At 41.6% G+C, this 25,440-nt stretch overlaps 1 protein-coding gene across 15 annotated transcripts in view; it reads left to right on the forward strand.

Annotated features, from left to right (window-relative positions):
* AMBRA1 (autophagy and beclin 1 regulator 1) overlaps positions 1-25,440 on the forward strand; it is a 173,907-nt gene that overhangs the window by 46,734 nt on the left and 101,733 nt on the right. For 11 of the 15 annotated variants that reach the window (XR_004970529.1, XR_004970528.1, XM_036326040.1 and 8 more), the window contains 2 exons: positions 19,335-19,421; positions 23,742-23,921. The exons of 2 other annotated variants lie outside the window; for them this stretch is intronic. Coding sequence is in view for 11 of the 13 variants with exons in the window: in XM_036326040.1 (XP_036181933.1) it covers positions 19,335-19,421; positions 23,742-23,921 (267 nt within the window). In the remaining 2 variants the exon portion in view is untranslated. The remainder of the gene's footprint in view (positions 1-19,334; positions 19,422-23,741; positions 23,922-25,440) is intronic. 2 more of the 15 variants (XM_036326039.1, XM_036326044.1) reach the window with 1 other exon arrangement.

The raw sequence follows: 25,440 nt of genomic DNA on the forward strand, positions 1-25,440 counted from the left end.
GTGTGTGTGTGTGTGTGTATATACACATTTTTTAAAATATATTTTATTGATTTTTTACAGAGAGGAAGGGAGAGGGATAGAGAGTTAGAAACATCGATGAGAGAAAAACATCGATCAGCTGCCTCCCGCACACTCCCCACTGGGTATGTGCCCGCAACCAAGGCACACGCCCTTGACCGGAATCAAACCCGGGACCCTTGAGTCCGCAGGCCAACGCTCTATCCACTGAGCCAAACCAGTTAGGGCCATATATTTTTAAAATTAATTTGTGTCTTGAGATTGTGGTGAAAACCAGAAAGTGAGAGTCAATGAGTATGTTAGAGATAGATAGACCTTAAATATGAAATGAAGAGTTGCTAAATAAAAAAAATAAAACAAAGCCTCTTAGTAGCATATTTGAAACAAAGCCCTGCTACCTCCCAACCATGATGGCATGTTACTGAAACTGTGCAGAAGGAAGAGGCTGAAACATTTACAGTGAGCAAGGGGTTATAAATTTGAGGTGCCTGTTTTTTCTGCTTACAAAATTAATACAAATTCACGAATCCAAACATTACAGAAATGTGTGATATATAAAGTGAATGTCCTTAACAGTGTTAACCACTGTTAACTATTTGTGTTGATTCCAGAATTTTTTCCTTTATTTGTAAAAAATGGGATCTATCATACTAAATCTTCTGTCCATCATTTATTTACACATTTCAGTTACTGTTTGGACATTTTTCCATGTTGATCTGTATAGATCTGTTATATTCTTTTAACAATGGCATTGTGTTCCCACAATTGGATGCACCATAATTACACATTCTCTGTTGGTAGGATCTGGGTTGTTTCTGTTTTTTGCTTTCACAAACAATGCTGCAGTACCTTGTGTACTTGTGCAGGTGTTTCTAAAGAGGATGAACTTTTAGAAGCACAGTTGATGGGACCAAAGAGTATGAACATTGTTAATGATAAATGAAGGTTAATTGTATAGTATTCATTCTAATTCATTTAAGATGTGAACATAATTTTATAGGTATTTACAATTTCATAGATTTGGGATTCCTAATGCTGTGGGTTTTGTGTTTTTTTTTCTTCTCCCATAAGATTTTAAGGTTCTCAGCAATAAACTCTAGCACTGGGTTTTTCAAGACTGTGCTCTACAAGATTGAGAAGGACTTACTTAGGTTTTAGTAATTCTGAATATCTGCCACCTGGAGGTGTTTGTGTATTTTTCTTCTCAACAGCCTTATATGAGGGAGACATAATAAGTTGGTTCCAGGTATGGCATTCTCTGATTACCGACTCTGGGCCACATATAGTCGTCTGGGTCTTGTTAAATAATTGGGAGAATCCAGATATCTCTTCCCCCACTCTAAGGCAGTAACAGTTAGATATTTGATTTATTTGTCTTTAGGAGTATTTAGAAAACTCGTTTCTCTCTTTGGCAATATGAGAGTGAGGATAGGGTGGAATAGAGAGGAATCATCTCATCTGCTCAACCTGAGCCTCTGTGAACTCTGTGTAATCCCTATGTATATCCTCTCTAAGGGTTGGCGAAGTTTTTCTGTGAAAGACAAGATAGTAAATATTTTAGGCTTTGTAGGCTATACAGTCTCTGTTGCAATATTGAGCTTTGCCATTGTAGCATGAAAGCAGCCATAGACAATATATAAATGAATGAGTGTGGCTGTGTTCCAACAATACTTTATTTATGGACACATGCTATTTTCATACAATTTTCACATGTCATGAAATAGTCTACTTTTGATTTTTTTTTTTTAGCCATTTAAAAATGTAAAAACCATTCTTAGTTTTTGGGCAGTGCAAAAACAGGCAGCAGGCCAGATCTGGCTGACAGGCAGTGGTTTACCAATCCCTGCTTTATGTGAACGTGATTTGGAAGAGAGTTAGGTGCGATAGTAATTGAAGGTATGATAATGAGGGCCCAGAAGAACTAGGTAGGGGGCTCCTCTCCCTCTACTTTGGACAAGATGTTCTAAGTATTGGCCTCACCTAAGAATATTTTTCCATTGATCTTTGAGAGAGAGTGGGGGAGAGAGGGAGAGACAGAGAAAAACATTGATGTGAGAGAAACACATAGATTAGTTTCCTCCTGCATGCACTCTAACCAGGGCTCAGGCCAGGGAGGAGCCTGCAACCAAAGTACGGTGTGCCCTTGGCTGAAATTGAACCCAGGGCCCTTTGGCCCGCAGGCGTATGCTCTATCCACTGAGCCAAAGTATTGGCTCTTTAAAGACTATTTTGATGGTTAAGAGCAGGCATACTAGTAAGTGCATAAAGAGTTTCTTGTTTCCTATACTGTTTGTCTTGGGAATTGTTTGCAAGCTGGGAAAGATGCGCACCTCTAGGTCCTCCAGGGCAGTATGCTTGACAGGCGGCCCTTCTCCCACTGCAGGTCAAATTAGTGCCAGTTAGGCTGATGTAAATTATCCCCCATCATCCCTCTCTCTGAGACAAAATGGTGTAGAACAGGTTGTGTGCTCTGTATATGCACTGAGAACTGGAAAAGATGTAATCGCTTCTGTCAGCGCAGTGTGTTGGAGTGCTACAGGGACAACAGTGGGATCCATATGTGTGCTGCAAATACATGGGAGTAGTTTCTCATGTAATCATTTTTCCCCTTCAGATCGCCCTCTTCTGCATTTATTCAGAGTAGTGCTCTAAAGGGTGCGTTGGAGGTTTTGCTAAGACAGTAACATCAGGTGTATGGAGTTTCGTTTGCATAATATAATATATTTTGCTTATTATAATTAGTCCCAGCCTGGTAGAGCTGTGCAGGTAGCTTCCCTTCATCCTCTTGGGCTTGTTATATCTTTATGGGTAGAGGGAGAATCCAGTACATTCTTCTTGGGAGTAGTATTCCTGAAAACATTTCCATGTGCACAAATTTGGCTTTGGTGTGTGGGCCTGTTACGTTAGCCCAGAGAGTGCAAAACAACCTTCAGGTATGTTTGTTTGGCTTCATAAATAGTTTTTCCCCACATAAATACAGATTTCTGGATTCTGTTGGAAAATATGGAAGGATCTGGCTTGCACTCCCTGAAATAACAATAGGAAGGAGTTGAGTAGTTATCCCTTTATTCAAGGCCTGGACTTTCTTTGTAACTTAGTCTGCACGGGGCTGACTTTACGCATTTATGTTTCCTACTTAATTCCAATTTTGTGTTGGTTACCACCATTCCATTAGTTCAAGCAAAACGTGTTGATGTTTATGTGTAAGCAAGTATCTCCTGAGTGCCCTATCATTTGGCTCCACCAGGGGGAGGCACTAGACATTGCAATACCCTCTCCTGTACTCATTGCATCCTGCCTAATTCATCCACAAGGGGCTGTCCTGCTGCTGGAGGCTGACATGCTGAAAGCCCCCTCAACTGAGAAGCTGCCTGACTTTTTAATAGCAATAATTAATAAACTCCTCCTCTGTTTCCAAAGAGGGAAAGTGGAGGTGCCAAGCTTTTTGCTGGCTGGGGTGCACTTTAGTGAGCAGATCGCTGTTATGTCAGGTTATGCAGCATGAAAGCAACCATCCTTTTTTTTTTTTTTTTTTAATGTATTTTATTGATTTTTTACAGAGAGGAAGAGAGAGGGATAGAGAGTTTGAAACATCGATCAGCTGCCTCCTGCACACCTCCCACTGGGGATGTGCCTGCAACCAAGGTACATGCCCTTGACCAGAATCGAACCCAGGACCCCTCAGTCCGCAGGCTGACGCTCTATCCACTGAGCCAAACCGATCAGGGCGAAAGCAACCATCCTTTAATGATGAACTAAGTGAAATAAAATATTGGAGAATATCTCCCTGTGAGCAGAGTGTCTTGGACAAAAGGGTGGGTTCCAGTGAAAAGGATGCTTGATTTCAGTGTCACCTGCTAGAAAATGAAAAGACAATTTAGAGCAGGAGTAGGAAATTGTAATGATAAAGGAATAAAAGACTGAGAGTATGGCCTTGTTATAGAAAGAGAATTGCAGTTTGTTAATAACATGTGCCCCTTTTCTTTGCTGCATCAGAGTGTTTGATTGTCAAACTTTTTGTCTCTTTTATTTTTTCCTCTCCTACACATGCTCACATACATTTCTCAGTTTTCCTCTATCTCCCTGCTATCACCTTGGATCATTTCGCCTAGCAAAATAGCTTATATCCTTTCTTTTCTTTGTTCTGATGGCACATAAAACCCATTTGCAGGTTTTTTTCCTTTTGTTTTTCCCTTTTCATTTTAAGGAATATTGTTCTAAAGCAAAAACATTAATAAAACCATAGGTCTATTCCAAGATTTCTCAATATTGTCTGTAACATTCCATTCAGAAGGTAGAAAACCACAAAGTCCTTCCTGAGGACAGGTGTAGATGGAAAGTAATACTGCATTACTGCACTGTACAGAATACAACTGTGAAGACAGAGAAATGCAGTTATTTAATTTCCCATTCCCCAGGTCGCTTTTGTTGAAGAACTGCTCACTTAACATCCTGGGAACTATCTTGTTGAGATCTGCCACTGTGATCTACGAGTGATGAGCCTTTTCCAGTTAGGGTAATGATGTGATGCTGCCTTCATCTATCTGGGTTAGCTTAAAGGACAAAGCCTCAGTATCACAGGTCATCTGTTAGCAGTGGTTCTCAACCTTCTAGCACTTTAAATACAGTTCCTCATGTTGTGACCCAACCATAAAATTATTTTCGTTGCTACTTCATAACTGTAATGTTGCTACTGTTATGAATCATAATGTAAATATCTGATATGCAGGATGGTCTTAGGTGACCCCTGTGAAAGGGTTGTTCAACCGCCAAAGGGGTCGCGACCCACAGGTTGAGAACCGATGTATTAGCGAAATTGTGCACATAATTATTTTCCTATCAAGATCCTCCAGCTTAACAATTTAAGTAGCTAAAATATAATTGAGGTCACATATGTACCATACCTGGAACTACACATAAACATACTTTGTTCACAAATGTTTAGCTTTATAGCAACCTTGGGACAGTCAATAGCACAGTCACATTTTTAAAAATCAAGAGAAGTAAACACAACAGGGCTTTTGTACAATGGCAGAAAATTCTGTTCCTGGTAGTAGTCAGGAAGTAATTGGCTAAAGAAATAGGTTCATGGAGAGGCATAATCTAGAATCTAAGTAACAGAATAATAGGATACTTGAAAAAGTCATACAAATCCTAACAGAGTCTATTATTTTACTTTGATAGTTTTTTATTCAAAAGTTAAAAAAACCCACCAAAAAACAACCCAAGTGATTATTTCTTGTTTCCTTAATTAAATATTTTACTCTAAAATTGATGAAATCATGTGACTAGAGAAATTTTTCTAATCACAAGATTCTTTGCAATGGAGTAATTAATTAGTAAGCTCAAAGTGAACCCTGAATTGGCTATAGAAATTTGTGGAACAATAATATATTTCCCCAAATCTGAAGAACAGGAGATTTATGGCAGATGGTAACATCAAGAAGAGCCAGTCAAATATTTAAATGGCACCCTGAAACTGGTTCATAGCAAAATGTAATTTTCTGTTAGCTTTCATTACATGGGTGAAACTATTCAGTCAGAGTATAGATCAGGGGTGGGCAAACTTTTTGACTCGAGGGCCACAATGGGTTCTTAAACTGGACCGGAGGGCCGGAACAAAAGCATGGATGGAGTGTTTGTGTGAACTAATATAAATTCAAAGTAAACATCATTACATAAAAGGGTACGGTCTTTTTTTTTTTTTAGTTTTATTCATTTCAAACGGGCCGGATCCGGCCTGCGGGCCGTAGTTTGCCTACGGCTGATATAGATGGAGGTAGGGGTAGAGGTACCTGGTTAGGCTGTACCAAGACAATTCCACTCTGATGTCTCTACAAAAGGAAAATAACTTTTTGTGGCTTATCTTCAGCAAGGCAGTCTAGTCCCCTCAACTCCATTGTGTGCTTGGGAAAAGATAGTAAAAATGCTTCCATAAGAGGGAAAGACTAACAGGACACTACAAGCTCACTCTGGAGAGATGTGGTAATGTCATGGAAAGGAGCACGACATGCTCATTTTAACATTTTTTTTTTTTAATTGGAGGAATTTATTTGTCATGTTTACACCATTGGAAAACTGGAGCCCTCCCCCCAAAAGATAATGCAGAAAAATTAAATTCATGAAAGAAAGTATACATTTAAAGTAGGCAAAAAATGGTATGTATATTTTCAAAAACATACAAAATAATATCACTATGAAATGCCTTGATTTGCATGTGACATAGTACATATTTCATATTAACCAGATCCAGTTGCTCTATTACATATGTTTTAAAATGTCGATTTTTAAAAATTAATCTTATTTTTAAGCCAGTTCATAAAACCTGTATTTGTGCACCCATGAATAAATGATCCTGCTTGGTATCTTCTTGGATTCAAGATGCTAAAAGATGAATAAAACTAATTTTTAAAAACTTCAAGTTACAGATGACATATTTTTAATAACAAATAGTATATTTCTTCAAGTTTTCTCAATCACACTACTAAAATTAACATATTCATTTATTCTAGATTTCCAGATATAAATACCAGTCAATTGTTTGTTGGCTATTAGATCATAAGTGAAATTATTCTTAGAACTGGGTCATAGTATATAGAATGCCTTAACTTTTCTTAGTTCAGATCCTGTAAAGTACATAACCCTGCCCTTTTAATTGCTTTAAGCTGATGTACTGACTTTGCAGTCTGTATTTTGTAAGAGATCAGATAACTGTAGCTCAGAAGAAACCATATAATGTGGCATGGGCAATGACTTCAGTGGCACTATTCCATCTTTATTTGTCCAGACTGTTGCTTTCAGCCCTGCATTGAGGCCTTCTTCTATATCAGTTTCTTGTGTATCGCCAACCATCACACAGTCCTAGGCTGTACTCCAAGGAGATCACAGCAGTAATAAAATATGGAAGGGCTGGTTTCTCTTCTTTCTGTTCTCCACCTACAATACTATCATCAAAACAGGACTGAGGCACAAACTTCTATCTTCTCCCTCTGGGTCTGTCTGTCTCCATCCTATCTAATAAAGAGGGACTATGCTAATTGACTGCCACACCCTCAAAAATGGTGGCACTAACAGTCACAAGATGACTGGCAGGGGAGGGCAGTTGTGGGCAATTAGGCCAGCAGGGGAGGGCAGTTAGGGGTGACCGGGCCAGCAGGGGAGGGCAGTTGGGAGGGGACCAGGCCAGCTGGGGAGGGCAGTTGTGGGGGACCGGGCAGGCAGGGGAGAGCAGTTGGGGGCGATCGGGCCGGCAGGGGAGAGGTTAGGGGGTGATCATGCTGGCAGGCAGAAGTGGTTAGGGGCAGTCAGGCAGGCAGGCAGGCAGGCAAGTGGTTGAGAGCCAGCAGTCCCAGATTGTGAGAGGGATGTCCCAGATTGGAGAGGGTGCAGGCTGGGCTGAGGGACAACCCCCCCCCCCCCGGTGTATAAATTTCGTGCACCGGGCCTCTAGTTTGGTAATAATAAAAGGCAGACCTCCTTTTGAAGTTCAGTGAGCATGACGTTGACATCTTCTGCTAGAGTCATATTCTGTAAGTGTGTAGATTTCCACAGAAGATAACATTCTTCAGCCAATTTCCTATTGGCTACACTACCCTTTGTTTCTTGAATTGCTTCTTCCCAGTGTGAAGTCCTTAGATCAGTAATGCATGCATTGGGAAGATTAAAACATTCCTTGCTGAGTTTAACTTAAACTTTGTCACAAATGATTCCAGCCTCTTTTTTGTAATGAATGGTGTTTTGATTGTAAGGGCTTTACTATCTTTTCTACTTGCTGGGGCCATGTTAATGAGCATGGTGCGTGCCTAGCCCCATTCCAATGGCTTGCCCGACAGCTGCACATGCATAAGGCAGGCCCATGGACTACATTATTTTTTTAAATTGTGATTTAAAAACAAAACAAATTTACCCTCTTAACAATTTTTAAATGTACAGTATTATTAAGTATACGCATATAGTTGTATAACAGATCTCTGGAACTTTTGCTTTTTGCATTAGTGAAACACTGTATTCATTGAACAATTCATTTTTCCTGCCCCTGTCCCCTGGCAACCACCATTCTATTTTCTTTTTCTACTAGAGGCCCGGTGCACGACATTCGTGCACTGAGGGGTGGTGTCCCTCAGCCCGGCCTGCGCCCTCTCTCAGTCCGGGACCCTGAGGGGTCCTTAGCGCTGCTGCAGAGGCGAGAGAGGCTCCCACCACCACTGCTGCCCTTGCCAACTGTGAACCCAGCTTCTGGCTGAGCAGCACTTCCACAGGGGGAGCACACTGACCACCAGGGGGCAGCTCCTGCATTGAGCGTCTGCCCCCTGGTGGTCAGTGCACATCATAGTGACCCATCATTCTGCTGTTTGGTCAATTTGCATATTAGCCTTTTATTATATAGGATGAGTTTGATTACTTTAAATACTTCATATAAGTGGAATTGTACCTATGTCTTTGTGTGATGGCTTATTTCATTTAGTATAATGTTCTCAAAGCTCATCTATGTTGTATCATATGACAGGATTTTCTTTTTTTAAAAATATATTTTATTGATTTTTTACAGAGAGGAAGGGAGAGAGATAGAGAGTTAGAAACATTGATGAGAGAGAAACATCAATCAGCTGCCTCCTTAATACCCCTTTCTGGGGATGTGCCCGCAACCAAGGTACATGCCCTTGAACAGAGTCGAACCCGGGACCCCCCAGTCCGCAGACCGACGCTCTATCCACTGAGCCAAACCGGTTAGGGCAGGATTTTCTTCTTTTTGAGAGTGGAAGGGAGAGGGAGAGACAGAGACAGAGACCGAGAGAGAGAGAAACATCGATGTGAGAGAGACACATAGATTGGTTGCCTCCCACATGTGCCTAGCCTGCAACCTAGGTATGTGCCCTTGACTGGAATCGAACCCGGGACCCTTCAGTCCACAGGCAGATGCTCTAGCCACTGAGCCAAACCAGTTAGGGCTATACCACATTTTCTTTATTCATTCATCTGGCTCTGTTGTGGTAACCTTGGGCAGGTTAAGTAGCCTCTCTAAACCTCAACTTCCTCAATTGTAAAATTGTGTATTTGGACTGTCCCAGTTGCTCAGTTGGTTGGAGCATCATCTCATGTACCAAAAGGGTTGCAGGTTCGATTCCTAGTTGGGGCATACACCTGGGTTGTGGGTTCAATCCCTGGTCTGGGTGCATATGGGGAAGTTGAGGGGGCACAGCCGATCAGTGTTTCTGTGATTCTCTTTCTCCCTCTCCTTCATTCCTCCCCATCTCCCCCGTAAAGTCAGTAAATATATACTTGGGTGAGGATTTTTTAAAAAGTGTGTGTGAGGATTAAATAAGTTAAACCAGCGGTTGCCAACGTTTCAGACCTCGTGGGCCACCAGTGGTCCACGGACCACTGGTTGGCAACTGCTGAGTTAAACAGCTGCTTTTATAAGTTTAGGTCAGTGGTTCTCAACCTTGGCTGCACATTAGAATCACCTGGGAGGGAATCTTTTTAAAATCCTGATTTCTGGGCCTCATCCTCCGGAAATTCTGTTTCTTTGTTATGGGGTAGGGCCACAACATTAGTAACAAAGAAACAGAATTTCCGGAAGATGAGGCCCAGAAATCAGGATTTTAAAAAGATTCCCAGGTGATTCTCATGTACAGCCAAGGTTGAGAACCACTGGTTTAGGTGGTCAAGAAATGCATGCTCTTTTTTCATTATTACTTTGCTAAAAAAAAAAAAAAAAAAAAAAAAAATTAATAAAACCAAGACAGAAAATCTCTTATTTTGCCGTGACATATTCCCTGCAGGTTATTTTCTTTCTTGTCTGTTAGTATCATTTTTTGGATGTCAGTCTCCATGGGGTAGCTGAAATCTCACCATTTAAAATTGGAGTAAACCAAGTACAAAAGAATGTGAGGTGCCTTGTAAAGAGAGGATAACAAATGGCTATTGATGGTACAGATTACTTCCATTAGTCACTTACTGCAGACACACTAAGGTTCTATTTTAGAAAGTAGAGTAATACGAAAGTAGTTTGATCTATACCAAGGGGATGGGATATTATCTTCATTTTTCCTGCACTCCTTTGTAGTGATTTGTGCAGAAAAACTGGTCCTGCATCTTGATAAGGAAGGGAGCACAAATACTTTAATTTCCCAAATTCTAGGACTACCTTCTGCATACAAGGCAGAAGTGTTTCAGAAAGATGGAGAGCCTGATTGGGATAGAGAGGAAAGAGTAGCAAGTCTTTCTAAATTCACATTGACCCTCTTGACCAATACCAAGATCTCATGCTTTGGACAGACACTGTGAGCAAGTTTGCACTGAGTTTTATTATTAAAGGTCTGTTTCCAAATGTCTTGTTTGATGTTTTGCTTTGGTGGCCAAGGTTCCTTTGAGTACAGCTGTGATTACTTTAGGCTTGTAAGCTAACTTCATGGACTTAGTTTCGCTGTTGTGACCAGCTTGAAAGTTCTACAAGAACAGGAACCATTTCCTTTATCTGTTGATGTATAACAAACCACACAACAAAACTTGGTGACTTAAAAAAACAGGTTATTATCTTTCATTGTTCTTTGGGTAGATTGGGCTCAGTTGGGAATTTCTGTTGGTCTTGCTTGGGTCTGTCTGGAGTTAGAGTTATTTGGAGGTTCAATTGGGACAACGAAGCCTTTTTCCCTTTTAATGTCTCAGGGCTTCCTTTCTTCATGCAGCCTCTCCAGCAGACTTTTTAATGATCCTTACCTGAGGATATTTTTCCATTGCTCTTTAGAGAGTGTGGGAGTGAGGGAGGGAGGAAGGGGGGAGGGGAGAGAGAAACATCAATGTGAGAAAGAGACATTGATTGGTTATCTCCTGCATTTGCCCCAACCAGGGCCTGGGATCGAACCTGCATCCCAAGTATGTGCCCTTGATCGGAAATTGAACCTGCAACCCTTCAGTCCACAGGCTGACACTTTAACCACTGGGCAAAACTGGTTAGGGCTATAAGGACTTTTTACACAGGTATCCATTCAGCAGGCATCCAGATCTCTGAGATTGTAACCATTTTAGTGGTAGTGAAAAGAAGTTAATTTACTTCCTAATTATAGTAGAGGGGGGAAATGAATAAATATTTAGCATGCTGGGAATTAAATGGCATCCAGGCTCCACAGAGTTAATCTTCTGGGTGGTATTGATTGACATGCTGGAGGATGTTAATGTGTGATTCTTTTGGGATATGATTGATTCTTTGGGGAATGGGGGAGGAGAGTGGAAATTGCAGTTTCACTACTAATTGTACTTTAGGTGTCATTTATGACAATTTCATGTTGTCTAGACAGAAGGAAATGGTGGAGAAATTATTTCATTTCTGGAGTCAAATGCTGAGTCCGAAAGGAATCAAGAAGGTTGCTAAACTCAGGAACAGGGTGACAGGCCAAGTAAACCCCCAGAGGTGAAGTAGTGAAAATCAAATGTCACTAAGAGAAGCAGTTCAGAATGAACCCAGGGTATAAGAAAAGTGGGTGTACTCTGAGCTTTGTTTTAGCTCAAGGGCTAATCATGGGTTGTTTGGGGTCTGAGCTGGGGTCTTATCTATTTTTGTAGATTCCAGAAACATCATTACTTGAACAGACATGAACCAGGAAGGCTGCTTCTTTGCCTATCCTATATAATAAAAGCCTAATATGCAATTGTCCCCTCGGGTGGTCGTTTGACCGGGAGACTGAGAATTCAACTGCTTGCTATGATGTGTGCTGACCACCAGGGGGTGGCACAGAATATGGCTGGTGTCGGCAATGCAGCGCTGGCAGCAGGCGGCAGTGGAGGTGCTGCTGGCCCTGATAGTGGGACCATGGCGGGATGGTGGAGCAGGTGAGCAGGTGGTGCCAGGCCAAGGTGGGTGCAGGTGGGGGGTGGGGGGGAAGGTGCTGCCCAGGGCCCAGAGGTCAGCTGGGACCTGCCCTTCCATGCCAGATGTTCACGGTTCAATTGCAGGCCAGGCCTAGGGACCACACCCGTGCTGGAATTTCGCGCACTGAGCCTCTAGTGCAGCGGTTCTCAACCTGTGAGTTGCGACCCCTTTGGGGGTCGAACGACCCTTTCACAGGGGTCGCCTAAGACCATCAGAAAACACATATATAATTACATATTGTTTTTGTGATTAATCACTATGCTTTAATTATGTTCAATTTGTAACCATGAAAATACATCCCGCATATCAGATATTTACATGACGATTCATAACAGTAGCAAAATTACAGTTATGAAGTAGCAACGAAAATAATTTTATGGTTGGGGGTCACCACAACATGAGGAACTGTATTAAAGGGTCGCGGCATTAGGAAGGTTGAGAACCACTGCTCTAGTGGTTAATACTAGTAAATACCCCAGCCCACTGTGCATTTCTTTTTTCTCATTCTTTGAAGGCTTCATTTACTAACTCTCTACCTACCTGATGTTGGCTCTAAGGTTTTGCTTCATATACATATAGGTGTTTGCAATATACCAGGATCAGTAGCCTATCACTTAAGAGCAAATGTCCTTGGTTGAGGGATTTTTCAATTTTAGGTCAGGAACATGAATATGAAAAATAATCTAAGGAAATGGTACAGGTTTGCTGTTACTGAACAATAAATGATTCTACCAATTTATTCTTGTAGAATTAGTGGGTCTAGAGGTAGACTGTTTTGGAATGTCTATTCTGAACAAAATTACCTGAGAATTCAGGATTATTGATTCTGTAAATCTCTTCTTGATTGGGAGGGGCAGTCAATCAGGATTCACTGCCTCTTAATTAAAGTCTAAACCTGTATATCACAGCTGCTGTTTGTGGGGGGATGTGTGCATGTGAGTATCAGAAATACCTGTGGAACTTGTCATTGATATACTCTTACTTAATCTTTAGTGAAAAGCCTTTGATCTAAATCCCTAGTTGAAAAAAAAAGTCTGTGGTCGGTGAGCAGACCACCCGGTCTCCCAGAGAAAATGGATTTGGAGGCAGAGTAAACATATCCATATAGATGACCTTGGATATTTGAGTTCAGATGCTGACAGAAGTGATTTTTTTTTTATATATATATTTTATTGATTTTTTACAGAGAGGAAGGGAGAGAGATAGAGAGTTAGAAACATCAATGAGAGAGAAACATCGATCAGCCGCCTCCTGCACATCTCCCACTGGGGATGTGCCCGCAACCCAGGTACATGCCCTTGACCGGAATCGAACCTGGGACCCTTCAGTCCGCAGGCCGACGCTCTATCCACTGAGCCAAACCGGTTTTGGCGAGAAGTGATTTTTTTATTACAGATTGAAGTTTCATAACTATAGTGCAATGTGTTGAGGATATACAAGAGCTAAGCATTCTACCAACCAATCATTTTTCAGTTGATGAAAATAACTACCCACCAGACAGCAGAAGGTCAGATGTTCTCAGAAGGATCTGGCTGGCTTTTCAGACAAGATCTTTGTATAGCTAGATACACATTTGCATACTGCATAAGAATTCTGTTTCCAGCTTCCTCCCTTTTGGTGTGTGATTATGTTGTGCTCTGATGTTTTACCATCTATTGCTCGTTACACAGAGGGATATATTAATGTTTTGTAAAGATACTTTAAAGCCAACTTGTCAAACTCGCTGGCGGCCGCTAGTTTAACATACTTGCTTTAAAGTTTTTCTGGTGTAGCACATTGTTTGTGCTTGATGATAGTAATAAGGCTGATCCACTCAGTGTGGGTTGTGAGTTCTTTCTGTAGTGTATCTGGCTTTTTCCTGAGGTTATTAGTCTTTTAGGTGTGCCACTTTGCCTTGGTCTACCCCACAGCAAGGGGCAGAGATTGCCTGCCAGGCTCTGCTGGCAACTGCACCATGTGCTTACAGGTACACCCCTAGAAACTGGGGGGCCCTGCAGTGATCACATGAATACCTATCGTTGGATAACTTAAGTGATAATTGCCAGTGTGTGAAATGGGGAGGTTCTGATGCCTCCGCTTTAAAGCAGAGATGTCAATTTGAAAATCATAATAGAGGTGTCGTTTCAGAACACACAATTATTTTTTACAAAGAATTAGGGCTTGTCATCTCCCAGCCCAGGCATGCAGAGATCTGGAGCTTTTAGAGCAGGATTCAGAAATGAAGAAGGCAAGAGTGCATCCTGGTTTTCTTGGCCCCCTGCCCCTTCGTCCCCCTGAAAATATTGCCCTCTTTCTCCTGTGGGGTCTCTTTTGGCAATACACTGTCCAGGAGTATCAGTGGTAATTTCCCAGGCAAGTAGCCAGCCTCTGACTTTATGATTTAACTAGAGCAGTGGTTCTCAACCTTCTGGCCCTTTAAATACAGTTCCTTATGTTGTGACCCAACCATAAAATTATTTTGGTTGCTACTTCATAACTGTAATGTTGCTACTGTTATGAATCGTATTGTAAATATCTGATATGCAAGATGGTCTTAGACGATCCCTGTGAAAGGGTTGTTCGACCGCCAAAGGGGTCGCGACCCACAGGTTGAGAACCACTGAACTAGAGGCTTGGTGCATGAATTTGTGCATGGGTGGGGTCTGGCCAGCCTGCCCCTATTGGGGCCAATCTGGTGGGCCGGCCTGGGGTTGGGAGGGGAGGTTGGCTGGCCAGCCCCACCCCTGATCGGGGTGGGGGTGGGCTGATTGGGGGTGATTGGGGGTAGGGCCGGCTGAGGGGAGGGGCCACTGGCAGTTGGCTGTCTGGCCTCACCCCTAGTCAAACTCCTGATTGAGAGGACAATTTGCATATTAGCCTTTTATTATATAGGATAGGATAAGCCACCCAGGGACCAGGCTGTGCTGCATTTATCAGGACAACTATGTCAGCACTTTAACCTTAAATAATCAAAGAGATGAAGGGTGATTAAGTATTTTCTGAAAACCTTGTTCCTTCAGGAATTTCAGTGTGAGTTTTTGGACATCTAGCAACCTATGAAAGTCACAGGGTAATTGAGGGGCAATCAGATGTCTGCTTATTCTTCCAAATCTCTGGGCCTGTTGATTTATTATCTTAGGTATCTACTGGTCTCCTATTATGTGTTAATTAGGATGTGAATTTTATGAAGATAAAAAGGTGACTTGGACCCAGTACCTGCTTTTATGTAGCTTGTGGTCCAGCAACAGAGATCAGACACAAGTAACTGCAGTACAAGGTGACTCGAGAAATAAGGCCTTTTAAGAGAGGTTTCAAAATGTAATGGGGTATTAGGGAAGAGAGGGTTAACTTCTGGCTGGCAGAGTCAGGTATTTGAGCTGTGAAGGATTTTTATAGGTAGAGATGGGGAAGAACTTTCCAGAAAGAAGAAATGGTCAAGCAAAATACATAAATAGACAGTGAGGGTGTTTAATTTAGCTAGAGCAATGATTCCCAAAGTGTGGTCTGGGATCTCTTAAGTCAGAACTGAAATGCTGTTCTTTCTTTTTCACTCTCATTCTTTCATGAGTGTTCAGTTGAGTTTTCTAGAGGCTACATGACCATGTAATGAGGTTATTAGTGTGATAGCTAACAAACTGTGTGTTTGTGTATTAAAATGTTTTGTTTTAATTTCAAATATAGTCAATATTAATAGATAAAACCCTATAAACAAAAGCTCTTCGGTGGTCCTCAATAATTTTTAAGACTGTTAATGGAGTTCTGAAACCAAAAACTGTGAAAACCACCAAGCTAGAGAAACAGTATATCCAGAAGGAATGAGAAATTTGGCTTTACAGCTTTGAGTGCCAAGCTGAGGAATTTGGATTTTATTTCCTATGTAGAGGGGTGCCATTAGTTTGGGTTTAGCTCAGTGGTTCTCAACCTTCCTAATGCCGCGACCCTTTAATACAGTTCCTCATGTTGTGGTGACCCCCAACCATAAAATTATTTTCGTTGCTACTTCATAACTGTAATTTTGCTACTGTTATGAATCGTCATGTAAATATCTGATATGCGGGATGTATTTTCATGGTTACAAATTGAACATAATTAAAGCATAGTGATTAATCACAAAAACAATATGTAATTATATATGTGTTTTCTGATGGTCTTAGGCGACCCCTGTGAAAGGGTCGTTCGACCCCCAAAGGGGTCGCAACTCACAGGTTGAGAACCGCTGGTTTACCTCCTCTGAACTGAAATAGCAGATATCACCCAGACATCAAAGTCAGGCTGGGAAATTATATCATGGGTACCAGTGACATCTTAGCTTCTAGGCACAGGCTTTTCATTTTAGGTCACCGAGTTCTGGTAGTTATTTGTTTCCAGTGATTGGAGAAGATCTGAACATGTTTGTTGGCTTTAGGATATTGAAGACTCTTTGCAAAAAGCTAACTGTAGGAGAGAAAGCTCTTTCGTTGGCATTCCTAGGAGTTGTGATATTTACTCGTCTACTATTTCTTTCTTTATTCAACACCAATTGGAAAAGTATTTTTTATTCCTCAAGATAGTTCTTGTGTTGTAGCTGTAGAGAATTTAATGTTTCATCAGTGCTATGTGGGGGTGAGGGGTATGTGCTAGTCATAGTAATTGGCTCTCCTGATTTCATGTATTAGCAGTTAAAATGTCACATATATATGACTTGCCAGTCCACTGTATTGCTTGGGGAGCAAATGGTGCCAACAGATCTGTAGTAAGTAGGCACAGGGGATGCATGTTCCAAAAGAACCTCATCAGGGACTTCCCAGAGACAAAGCTTAACATTTTGTTTTGACTCTGATTTAAAGAAGTCTTGTAGTTAAGCTGGAGGTTAGGGTGGGAAGTAAACTTGGCAGGATTATAAAATGGAATCATTAAAAATGAAATGATCTAATTCAGCTCTTCTAGTTCAAGACTCTCCTTTGCAGGATTCCTAAAAAGTCATCTCATCTCTTTTCATACTCTCACTCCTCGGCATAGTGAAGGGTCAGATTGGCTTTCTAACTTAGCAGGATCATTTTCTAGGCAAAATACTTAAGAAGGATAAATGTTGGTTACCCTGGAGGGTGCTCCTTGCCAAAGGGCCTCTGCTTTCTAAGCCGCCATTTATAGGATAACACAACAGGGTGCAGTGATGTTCAGGACTAAACTCCAGAGCCCTTTGGGGTGGAAGAAGCTTCTGGGTGTTCCAGGGCAGTCAGCTCTCCCAGATCTTGCTTCCATTCACCCGATTCCTATAGTACTAATTTATTAGTAATTAGTAAGTATTATTTATTTAAGATGGCATAAATGCCCTGAATACTGTTCTCATAATTTCACTTTTCTTTTTTTCTCCAGTCTGTGTACCTCTCGCTACCCCTTCCTCTCACATTCTGTATTTCAGGACTCAAAGACATGCTATGCCGTTGTTTTATGTGCCCCTGTGAAAGGAAAACACAGTAAATGTGGGGAGAAAGTATGTCTTAGAATTGAAACACCATTTCTGCTACTGTAAACAGTGATATCATTGAGGATTCAGGTTTTCAACCAAAGAGATGTATTTTATTTTTATTTCTTTTAAAATATATTTTTATTGATTATAGAGAGAGAGGAAGGAAGATATGAAGAGAGAGACACATCAATCGGTTGCCTCCTGCTCTCCCCCTACTGGGCATGGAGCCTGAAACATGGACATGTGCCCTGACCAGGAATTGAAGCAGTGACCTCTTGATACATGGGATGACACTCAATCTACTGAGCCATGCCTGCTGGGCAAGATGTATTTTATTATTGTCTTCTCTTCTTCATCCTTAAATTGTATTCTCTCTTCAGTGGTAGAATGGTTTAAAGCAGCGGTGCCCAACCAGTGGTCCGCGGACCACTGGTGGTCTGTGAGGTCCGAAAGGTTGGTGACCGCGGGTTTTAAGTGTGGGGATTATAGGCCTAGTCTAGGTAGGAAACATTTCACAGTTGGTTTTCCTGGGTGGGAAAGGTAGCAAGCCAGTTTGACAGGGCCTCTGCTGTATCTCTTCTCCAGGCTGTTGGAGGAAACGCTTCCGCAAGCCAGTTGCTGGGATAAAGTGACTGCACATGACTATACCTGGAGCCAGCTGGTTTTAATAACAATGAATTGAATTAAGTCAATTGTAAAAGATTGGTAGCTGCTGTCCTTATTCTGCAGATCTGCTTTAAAGAGTCTGGCAGGGAGCCAGAGACCTGTTCTCAGAGAGCAAGATGCTGCCTGAGAAGAGCAATGTGCATTTCTTGCTGAGACCATTTCCTTAGGAACATGTTCCATGTCGGGAGCCTGATTGACTGCCAAGGCACGTTTGAATTGGGAAACAGTGTGGCGGACATGGCAGACTGGGGGGCCCATGGCCCATGTTTAGCAGATGTCTTTTTAACTGGCCCATGTTGTACAAAAAAGGGAAAACTGTTTTAGCTAAAATTTAACAGGAGATTTTGTGCAAAAGTCCAGATTTCTGACTACTCTTTTGTTGTTGTTGTTTGTTTTAATAACCATTTCTTTACTTATTTTTTGTTTTTGTTTGTTTTTTATTTTATTTTATTAAAGTATTACATGTGTCCTTATCCCCCCAACCCCCCCCCCCAACTACTCTTAATAAATAGTCAGATCCACCAATACTGAGCCCACATTCTAGCTTGGATTCACAGTGGATACATACGCACTTTTACCTGCCTGGAGCCCAGAAGGTCCTGCAGTATAGCATAGTGGTTTGAAGCATTTGGAGCTGACAGACCTTCACTGGAGTCTTAGTGCTATCACTCATAGCTGTGTGCCCGACAGCCCAGTGTTCTCGTGTATATATAGTAATGCCTAACTTCCCAGGTGCTGGTGCTCTTTTGAGTTATAGTTTTGAGACAGGTGGTTCAGGTCATTGGGAAGTATTGCATCAAAAAGAGTGCTCAATAAAATATGTGTATCACATATGATCAGATGAACTTATGATTATATAATTAGCAATTTTTGTCAATTGTTAAGAGAGTCACAGAAATTCTTACAAAAAAGGGTGTGAGAAGAATAGATGAGAAGATAAGGTGATGTGGATTAGGATGACATGGAGGTGCTGAACACCAAGATAAATATTGGCACTACAGGATAATCTCTAGTATGCCTAATTTCCCCCTCATGTGTTGATTCTAATCTCCTATTTGTTACCTGGAAGTACTGCAGATAGAAATAAGATCATGTCTCTGAAGCATTTGTTCATTTCTCACTGAAGAGCAGTTCTACACAATACAGTGACCATATCCAGTGTAGGAGCTCTGTAGCTCTTCACTTATTTATGTCTCTAGGTACTTAGCTTGCAGGAAGGGTGTGATCCCAGGTAGCAGGTGTTAGCTGGCTGCAAAGGGGGATGTTATTTATCTTACCCCCCATTTTCCTTAATGAATGACCTCTGAGTTGGTAATTGACAGGGATTATTGCCATTTTTTTAATCTCTGCTAGGAGGCTGCTGGAGTCTTCCCTCATTTCATTATCCCGTTATGATGGAGCAGGATCCAGAGAGCACCCAATTTACCCAGACCCAGCGAGGTAAGGCTGAAGTGAGAAATGGCACTAGGTGGGGGGGAGGGGCTGCCCTTGGGGTTGCCAATTGCTGGAAGCCCCATTTTGTGCCTCTCTGGTCCTGGTGCTCTTTTACTCTTGAGTTACAGTTTTGAGACAGGTGGTTCAGGTGATTGGGAAGTATTGCAGGTAAGTGAACAGAACCTCTGGTGACAGAGTTGTGACTGAGCTCTTATCCTTTGGGGCTCATTTCTGTGAATGTGGCACTAGAGGAGGGACCTGGGGAGGCCACTGGCAGAGTCATAGGATAGGATATATTTTTTTCTTCGATCAGTGAGACTGTTGCCATTCAGATGGACAGGCAAAAGGGAAATAAAAGTATTTATTAATAGGGAAATTACCTATAAATTCAAACAGATAAAAAATCCTTCTTGCTCTCATTTGAGAGAGAGTTTAGAATATCAGAAAGCAGAAATCAAGCTCATTTAGTTGTTGAATTTTTTGAGACTATCTGAAGGAAGAGATGACTGACAAATGGAACTAAATATAACAAGTTGGAACTTCATTAAATGCTTGACTTAATACTGATTAGAAGACATTTGAAAAATTCTTGAAGAAATAAAAAAAAATTCAAATGAGTTGAAGATCCGCCTTAACCTGATACTGGTAACTGAGTACCAAGTTTGGAGTGTTTGAGTTGATGAACATTTATAGTGAAAAGCCCTTTGGGGTTGTCACAGCTGGACTTACTGATTGTTAATGATCTAAAGAAGGGATAAGCTGCACTTAGGCAGTGCCAGAGCACATTGTGAGGCTCTGCCCAAAGAAAAGAGTGTTTATAATGTTGGGGTTGGCAAGTTAATACAGGTCACATAAAGCTAAATGAGCTTTGCTCTGGTTTAAGAATTTCAAGTCTGAAAAACCTTTAGACCAAGTTGATTCCAGGGATATTGATTGATCTTGTTGGCACAGCTATGTCATGATGCTGAGCATTCTTTCTGAGATATTAGTGAAAAGGTTCCCCATTATCCTCTTCCTTTGGATTGGCGAATCCAAGGATCAGGGAACATGGGGATTGACGACTTGAAAACAGGTAGACAGCTTGGATGATGATTGAAGTAAGGACATTTATTTTAGTCCGTATAATCGAAAATAACAAGCCCTAAATAAGAAAAGGAATATTTTCACATGAATCAAATACTCTGAAACACTGAGATAGAGAACTTTTTGTAGTTCTCTTAGGATTGCAATGGAAATCTCATTCTCAGAATTTTTAACCTGACAGAGTTTACCAGTAATTCTTAAAGACCATAACTTGTCCTCCTTTTATGTTATTTGTTCCTACTCAGAGCTCTTTATCACAGAAAGTATCATACTTTATACTGTTGATGTTTTCACATTTTCCCTTTGAACACAAAAATTTAAAATTTTTACTTGGAACACTTCAGAGTTTGATGGTTATCCAGCTCTTCAGTGGGAGGAGATTGTTACCTCATTATTGGTGGTTTCATTTATTTTTTCTCTTAGGTTCACCACCCTGTGCACAGTATGTATAGGCCAGAGCCTTTGTGAGACATCTCAGCATTCAGATCCTTAGCTGCCCTCTGGATATCCAAAAGGATAAGGATAGGGATGTATTTGTAGTTAATAATTGTGCCAAGAATCCTTTTTAAAAGATCATTGATGCCTAGTTTTATAGCTTAGGGAATTTCTGTCCTATCCTATATAATAAAAGGCTAATATGCAAATCGACTGAATGACCAGTTGCTATGATGCACACCGACCACCAGGGGGCAGATGCTCGCCACAGGAGCTGCCTCCTGATGGTCAGTGTGCTCCCACAGGAGGAGCGTTGCTCAGCCAGAATCCGGGCTCACGGCTGGTGAGCGCAGCAGTGGCGGGAGCCTTTCTTGCCTCCACGGCAGCATTAAGGATGTCTGACTGCCGGCGGGGAGTGGGCCTAAGCCGGCAGTTAGACATCCCCTGAGGGCTCCCAAACTGCGAGAGGGTGCAGGCTGGGTTTAGGGCTCTCTCCCCACCCCCACCCCCCGCCCCCCTCAATGCACGAGTATTGTGCACCAGCCTCTAGTAGTGAAATAAATAGTTGGGGTTACCTAGTGCTGAGATTGTGCGCCTGCACATGAAATAACAATCTTATTGTCAGCTTCAACATTATTTCTGCCACTATCACCAATAATATTTGCAAGATTTTCCCATTAGGGTTGGTTATAAACTCAGGAATGAGTGTACGTGTGGTCACTTTTCAGAATCAGTTCCAAAAACAATCTTTATTCTCCTCTTGAAACTTTTTTTACTTTCTTTTCTAGACTGATTGACTTGAGAATTTAGGCAATAGTAGTTGATTTCTGCTGGAAGGTGTTTTTTTTTAATGTATTTGGTAGATATAGGAACAACTCAATAGTATTGACTTCTATTTGTTGAAAATAGAGGATTCTTGATTGATTTTTGCAAAATGCGTGGAAACAGGCCCAAACGAATAATGAAAGTTCTACAAGTTAAGACTTTTAAGAAATGGTTCTTGTACTCTCATGACCTTGGCCAAAGCATCTGTGCATCCCATGCCCACCCATTGTATAAAGATAGCTATGTAAAGATAATTTGGACTCAGGTGCCAAATGCAGCATCTTGTTTCATAACAGACATTTGAGTTCCAAAGATTGTCAGCTGGCCTGCTTGGGAATCCATTTGATGGTTGGCCACAGGACCACCACCTCTGATGACAGTTATTTGAGAAGTAGCCTCACTTCCTACAGCAGTTGACTCCAGGATCTCCTTTGGCCTGAGTCAGTAGATTTATTGAAGATTTGCCCAGAGACTTTGCCAGGGGTAATGAAAGATCAGGCAGCAAGATGTTTGTAAACACTTTTCCTACCATTTGGATATAACTCTTTAATTTCCATTCTCAATCAATTTTTCCAGATTTCCATTTAAAAAAAAAAGAGAGAGAGACATGCTTTTTTCTTTTTATATTTAAACATTATATAAGTTCAGGTCCTCAGTAATCCTCATTAGGATTGCTGTGTTCCCTTTTAATTTTTAAATTAAATACAGAAATATATTGTTTATATACATATTAGTATATACGTACCATTCTTCCATTCCCCCCCCCCCATTTAAAATTATATTTTAGAGGGCTTTCATGTGTGCAGATAGGGATAATTTGTTCTTTTTAATAGCTGTATAGTGTTTCTTTGTATGGATATAGTTTGTTTAATCTGTTAATGGGCATTTGGGGTGTTTCCCAGGTTTTCATTAATTCTAATCTCTCTGTATCTTTGTATCCTTGTGTGTTTCTGTAGGATAAAATTTCTAGTGGAATTGTTGAGTCGGTGTGTACCTCAGGCAGGTTTTAAGTTTGGAAATTTCTTAGTAATCCTATTAATACTATCATATAAAAAAAACATTCTTCTACTGTTTGTCTCTCACACTCTCAGTTAATAGCCTCAAATTATGTAACGATGTGAAAGATGGAGGGAAAACTTGACAAAGAAGGGAATGTGGCAAGTTGTATGGGACACTTGACGTTTTCATGGAATATGAAGATACTAAGCAGCTAGAAGAACGTAGGTCTAGACTGTTTCCTGAGAATAGTCTAGTAAGGGAGAAGAAAAACAATGACTGTTGCCTTCTGTAATGCTCAGTCCCCATGTAGCCTCTGATGCTCTCTTGTAAGACAGTAAAATTTGTTTTTATCCTTTTAGGTTTTTCCAAGTATATTTTACTCTCAGTTTATATCTTTTATTACAAATATCTATGAATAAATTGTTAAAGGAGAGATAAGAAGCTCAAAGAGATTTTAAGGAGCTAGAACAAATCTGGAGCGTGTCTGTTTGTTGGAGAAAAAAGGGGTCCTCGTGAAAATGCCTGTACATGCCTTCGTTAGTGATCTCAGGTTTCCTGTCTCCTGGCCGCTTCCTCATCTAAAACGGAAAGAAGAGATGACTTGTTGATGATTGCTGTGATCCCTTTATATCTTATATTTTAGGTATGGGTGATTGAGGGAAGGCTGTGAGTCTTAAAGGGGGTCGGTCCCTTAAGAAACTAAAAAGAAAAGTCCAGTGTTACTCTCTTGGGAGGGGACAGCTGTTGATCAGATAAGGACTGATTAAACAGTCTCTTTGCCTTATCTCAGAACAGAAACACTGGTGGTAAGCCGATAAGCATATTGTGCAGTACAAACCTCCTGGTGAGTTAAATGCCCTTTATTTTTTATGTCTCCGGATTCGCCTCAGCAGGGAGAAGCCAGGGGAGAACTGGATTTACTGTCTTTCACAGTTTCCCCCACATTAGTGCTAGTTTGTATTTGTCCATCTCTGTCTCTCTCAGATTATCTCCTGCTGCATACTACGCTCAGAGGATGATCCAGTATCTTTCACGGAGAGACAGTATTCGCCAGCGCTCCATGCGCTACCAACAGAACCGGCTTCGCTCTTCCACCTCCTCCTCTTCCTCAGACAACCAGGGTCCATCAGTAGAGGGAACCGACTTGGAATTTGAGGACTTTGAGTAAGTACATACTCAGCTTGCTTTCTTCCCCCTGCTCCCAAGCTGGGAGTGCTTCCAAGTTGGTCACTGTCGGAGCAGCAGTGGTTGACATTCTAGCTTCAAACCTTTAAAGTACTATTTATGAGTAATAGGATGGGGTGAGGGACGGGAGGGTTAAAATGCCCTGGGCACGCCCACCTTTGGCAGTTGGCTGATTCACCGGGATCTGTGGGAAGAGGCAGTCCATTGGGCCCCGGGCCAGACTGGGAGAAGATGGCTGCTGTACTTACTCCCTTTTGTGTGACCAGTGCCTGTGGAATGCATCGCGTGGACTGTGTTCACAACAGGGAGCAGGAGGCTTGGTGTTTCTTTCACTTAAGCAGAGCAGGTATTGAGAGATTAAAAAGAAAATACTCAGATTTTCTAAAAGTTGGGTTTTCTTAGAACCCTTGATCACACTGGTACTTTGAGGTTTTACTCCTTTACCTAAACTTTCTCACTCTTCCTCCATCCCCAGTAAGGATCCTTTGAAAGTTGCCTGTCAGGTTAATGTGGTGGGTTGCCAGGTGATTCCTTCCTCTTCTGGTCTTTTTAGTTGGTAGTTGGGGGACTGGGTGAGCTAAAGGAGCAGGGTCAGCCCAGGCTCCAGAATTCAAGCTCCCCAATTTGACTTCTGGGTTTTGCCTTCCCTGACCTGGTGCTCCTGGCCTTTCTAGCCATTCATTGTTTCCATTCTGAAACAGCTTTTCTGGCTTGTATCGGATTGGACACTGACTTTTGTTTTGATTCCTATTTTTTGGTATTCTCAAACATGTAAAACGAGAGAGAAAAGGGTGTTTAAGTATTTTTTTTCCTCCTCTTTTACTGGCAGTATTGGACTAGGACAGCCTGTCAGTCATTTTTCTTTTTTCTTCTCTATCCTGACATAGCCTGGTCAGGTCTGGGATCTTAAGAGTTCTTGTCTCCCCTCAACCTTCTGTTCCGTGAGCTGAATGAATAGTCCCCAGGCGCCATCTTACAACAGAGCTTTAGGATGTGTTTGAGCGATATCTTTGCCAGAAAGAACTGAAAAGGTGGGAATACCCTTTGTACCAGTTCACCTTCCTGATGTGATCCTTAAAAGCACACTAGCAATTGTGTACTTGGAAGCAGAAGGAAGACTAACTGGGAGATTCATTTGCCTGAGGAAGATGTAAATGTGGAAGAAAGGCAGGGATGCTGTGAGCACTGTGGTGTGGCAAGCGAAGCAGGCGCGGTGGCCTCTGTCATCGACTGAGAAGAGCCCAGCTACCCTCTGACTCTCAGCACATGTCATTCTTCCTTCCATCCACTCTAGGTGATGGTGGATACACATAGCAGCAGTGAAGGGAAAATGTCTCCATTCCCTCAACCAGGCAGACACCTGTAGTGCAATATGTTCCCCTGTAAATGAGATTATTTTTCCAGCATTGGGTCTATTCAGGGAAGCAATTACAATGTATCCACCGAGGTTACTGGGACTTAGCGCTGCTCAGAAGCCTCAGTAATCCTGTGTGGCTCT

This window comes from Myotis myotis, unplaced genomic scaffold (genome assembly GCF_014108235.1).
Source record: "Myotis myotis isolate mMyoMyo1 unplaced genomic scaffold, mMyoMyo1.p scaffold_m19_p_10, whole genome shotgun sequence".
NCBI lineage: Eukaryota > Metazoa > Chordata > Mammalia > Chiroptera > Vespertilionidae > Myotis > Myotis myotis.